General features: G+C 33.2%; 1 protein-coding gene across 1 annotated transcript; it reads left to right on the top strand.

Annotated features, from left to right (window-relative positions):
* The first annotated feature begins 261 nt into the window (after positions 1-261).
* Positions 262-2,976, top strand: LOC106346729 (cytochrome P450 72C1). Its single transcript, XM_048758195.1, is given in 5 exon segments — positions 262-858; positions 1,376-1,593; positions 2,281-2,525; positions 2,595-2,724; positions 2,726-2,976. Coding segments are annotated over 5 exon segments (942 nt in total). The 5' UTR covers positions 262-575; the 3' UTR covers positions 2,792-2,976.
* Positions 2,977-3,269: the final 293 nt, after the last annotated feature.

Here is a 3,269-nt window from a genome sequence, read left to right as displayed (position 1 = left end):
CCACCTGAATTCATATTTATTGTCTGCCATTAAATTAACTTTACACTTATTGATTACTGTCTAAGTTTTAACTTTGATAAATTTTAAGAATTTCATATTATCTACCTGAATTGCGTGAGAACTCTCCTCTCCCTAACGTATACGACAAAAACAGACTCCAACACAAAAAGGAGAGATGAAAGTAAATGGAAATATCATAGAGTATATTAAAAATGACAAAAAGAAAAAAAAAACACAAATATTCATGCAATAAAGCCACATGCATGTAGCGTAAGGAGAGGAAGACAAAATTAAATTTTTGGAAATATACACCAAATAACTTTTTTTTTTGAACATTACACCAAAGAACTTGTTGTTATAAATTCATTGCCAGTTGCACATACAGCGATTTATTACATACATCTTCTCTCTATCCTGTGTAATATAAACAAGTTTTATTATACGTTTATATCTATTCACGCAATACAGCTGCCTCCAACATATATAGTCAACTGATGAAATTATAAGCATCATCATTATAGTCTTGTCTCCTTTCTTTTCTCTCTTTTTCATACATCAAGAACAAAAAGATATAGATGATTGAGATAATTGTAGCAAGAAAGGTGCTCTTGATCGGAGTTTCGATCTTGATACTGAATTGGGTATGGAGAGCCGTGAATTGGGTTTGGTTAAGGCCAAAGAGACTGGAGAAATATCTAAAGAAACAAGGATTTTCTGGAAATTCTTACAGAATTTTGATGGGAGATATGAGAGAGAGTAATCAGATGGATCAAGTTGCTCACTCTCTTCCTCTCCCTCTCACCGCTGATTTTCTCCCTCGCATGATGCCTTTTCTCCATCACACTGTTCTAAATCATGGTATGTCTATCACACTTAACTTAATTCTCAATTTTTTGGTGGTTATATATAGTTACTTGAAGAACATGTGAATCTAACTAAGTAAAACCAACTAGACTTGACCTTGTGTTAGATTCATAATTTTCTTAAATTAATTTGGTTTGGAGTTGCTCATCTTCATCATCTTGGTTTCTATTATTTTAAAGATATTAACCGAGAGATTCATCAGAGCAAGGGACTAACAGAATTTATCTGTGTGCATATATTATAATGTTTTTAATTGTACAATCGCATAATCAAGATCTAAATCTGGTAGCCTTTTCTTCTTCTTATGGTTATAATAATCGAAATATCTAGTTCTTCTTATGGTTATATAATAAACAATCACTTTTTAGCGTATCCTATCAAATTACTTTTCTCAAATACATATACAATTCTTGTATGTGTGTTTCTTTTCTTCTTGTATGTGTGTTTGTTTCATATGTAGATTAGTTAAACTTTAAATTAACAAACGGTAATGCTTTTTCTAAAAAAATAGGGAAGAAGTGTTTCACATGGTACGGACCGTACCCGAACGTGATAGTAATGGATCCAGAGACACTACGGGAGATAATGTCAAGACACGAACTCTTCCCAAAACCAAAGATTGGGTCACACAATCATGTTTTCCTCAGTGGTCTTCTCAATCATGAAGGTCCTAACTGGTCCAAACATCGAAGCATTCTTAACCCTGCTTTTCGTATCGACAATTTGAAGGTATTTTTATTTTTTTGGCGAAGTGATGAAAGAATGAATATACACTGCTCATTTTGACTCTAATAACTATTTTAGCTTTTTTATAATCATTTTTCAACTCTGACATATTGTGAACTTCATGGACGTCATTTTCGGCTCATTCTTTAGATTTTTATCAGTTTCATTCTCTTTTTCCCGTTTTCCGAAAAGAAAGTCAGATATGCGTAACGTCTTTTACTTGTTTCTCTCGGTAGTTGAGAGTTTTTAATACAATAAATACACTAATCATTTACTGTTAGATATTTTTCTAAAGAATAAATTTAATGATTGTTTCTAAGATGAATAAAATATTTTTAAATAATACTAATTTAAAGAAAAAATAGCAAACAGAGAAAAGTCAGCAAATAACTAGAATCCAACACAACTATAAAAGTCTAAAAGGAGGAGAACAGAAAAAGCCAAAAAGACACGTTACAAAAGGGTGAAATCATATTTCAAATCACGAATTTCTAACACAAACTTTTTTGGTCGGCATGCCAATTTATCATTTCATTATCTTTAACCAAAATATCATTAAATAAATGTTTTTTTGGTGCAAATAAATAAATAAATGTTTATAATCAACAAATCCCATAATACGTGAACTTTTGCATGAGACTGCTTTTGACTTTTTCAATAAAATGATATCTATTTTGGAAATGGATATAGAGCATACTTCCAGCATTCAGCTCAAGTTGCAAAGATATGTTAGAAGAATGGGAGAAATTAGCGTCAGCAAAAGGAACAGTGGAACTTGATTCATGGACTTACTGTCATGATTTGACAAGAAACATGCTTGCTCGTGCTTCTTTTGGTGATTCCTACAAAGATGGCATCAAAATCTTCGAAGTCCAGCAAGAACAAATTGATCTTGGTCTCCAAGCTATTCGTTCCGTCTACATCCCTGGATCAAAGTAAGAAATATATATAATTTAATTTAATGAATTTTGCTGATTAAATTTCATGTTTTCTTGTATTTGCAGATTTTTGCCAACAAAGTTCAACAAGAGGTTGAGAGAGACCGAAAGGGACATGAGGGCTATGTTTAAATCTATGATTGAGACAAAAGCTAAGGAGATAAAACGAGGAAGACAAGCCGACAAGGACAGCGACTTGTTGTTCTCGATGTTGGCTTCGAATACAAAGCAAATCAAAGAACAAGGACCAGATTCAGGGCTGAGTCTTGATGACCTGATAGATGACTGTAAGGCCTTCTATCTAGCTGGTCAGAATGTGACTTCTTCATTGTTTGTTTGGACTCTTGTTGCTCTAAGCCAACATCAAGACTGGCAAAACAAAGCAAGAGAGGAGATCTCTCAGGCGTTTGGTAACAAGGAGCCTGATTTTGAAGGGTTAAGCCACTTGAAAGTCGTAAGTATACATTTTCAAATTAAAGCTACTAAACCACACTATAATAAAATAAAATAAAAATTGTTTTATATATGAACTTTTTTCTTTTCTTTTGGTTTGGGCCATTATCTTTAGGTATCAATGATCCTCCATGAAGTTCTTCGACTCTACTCTCCAGCTTACTTCACATGTAGGGTAACTAAACAAGAAGTGAAGCTAGATAAATTCTCTTTACCCGAAGGAGTTGTTGTCACAATACCAATGCTCTTGGTGCACCATGACCCTGACCTTTGGGGAGACGATGTGAA

The sequence above is a fragment of the Brassica napus genome, chromosome C5 (assembly GCF_020379485.1).
Source record: "Brassica napus cultivar Da-Ae chromosome C5, Da-Ae, whole genome shotgun sequence".
Lineage (NCBI taxonomy): Eukaryota > Viridiplantae > Streptophyta > Magnoliopsida > Brassicales > Brassicaceae > Brassica > Brassica napus.
Note: the sequence above shows the minus strand (reverse complement) of the source record. Positions and strands in the feature narration are given on the sequence as shown.